General features: G+C 68.9%; 1 protein-coding gene across 1 annotated transcript in view; it reads right to left on the minus strand.

The window, feature by feature from the left end:
- Positions 1 to 311: 311 nt before the first annotated feature.
- LRCOL1 (leucine rich colipase like 1) overlaps positions 312 to 714 on the minus strand; it is a 2,202-nt gene continuing 1,799 nt past the window's right edge. Inside the window, exon 4 of the mRNA XM_017513671.1 lies at positions 312 to 503. Within this exon, the coding sequence (XP_017369160.1) occupies positions 312 to 503 (192 nt within the window). The remainder of the gene's footprint in view (positions 504 to 714) is intronic.

Consider the following 714-nt stretch of genomic DNA (forward strand, 5'->3'; position numbering starts at 1 on the left):
GTGTCCCATGGATTTCCCCTCAGGCTCAGCCAAGGTCAGGGGAGGGAGGGGAGAAGCTGGGCTGGTCCTCCTCCGAGGCTGGTGAGGCTGTTCCCTCTCCAGCCGAAGACATCCAACCCCAGCTTCCACGGGGGCTGGTCCCAGGTCTCCTCTCCACGGCCCCACGGGCTCTGATGGTCTCCGACCCAGTGCCCACACCCTGCGGAGTAGTGCCCAGCCCAGGAGCCTTCTATGAGATGGACGGTGAGGCGAGGCCTCTCGAAGAGGGTGCCCGGGTGCTCTGCCCTCACCGTGGGTTCAGAGCCCACCTCTCACGGCTGTGGTCCCGGCCTGGTCGCTGTGGTGCCCTCGACGAAGCTGAGCCTCCCACGCAGACTCAGCAGGGGCAGGCACTGGGCCAGGATCCCGGAGCGGCGGATGCAGCGATGGGGGCTGTCCTCCCTCAGCTGGATGCAGCACTGGCTGTTACACTCCCTGTGGTTGCCGCAGAAGTCGCCGTCTGGCTGGGGATGCCAGCAGGCAGAGGCCGTGGAGAGGAGCCGTCTCCAGTGCCCCCACCCTCCATCTGCCCGGGTGCCTGCAGCTCACCGGCCCTCATCCACCCTCCACCCCCCCGGTGCCCACAGCTCACCCGCCCTCACCCCCACCGGTGCCCACAGCTCACCCGCCCTCCACTCCCACCGGTGCCCGCAGCTCACCTGCCCTCACCCCCCC

The sequence above is a fragment of the Cebus imitator genome, unplaced genomic scaffold (assembly GCF_001604975.1).
Source record: "Cebus imitator isolate Cc_AM_T3 unplaced genomic scaffold, Cebus_imitator-1.0 Scaffold497, whole genome shotgun sequence".
Taxonomy (NCBI): domain Eukaryota; kingdom Metazoa; phylum Chordata; class Mammalia; order Primates; family Cebidae; genus Cebus; species Cebus imitator.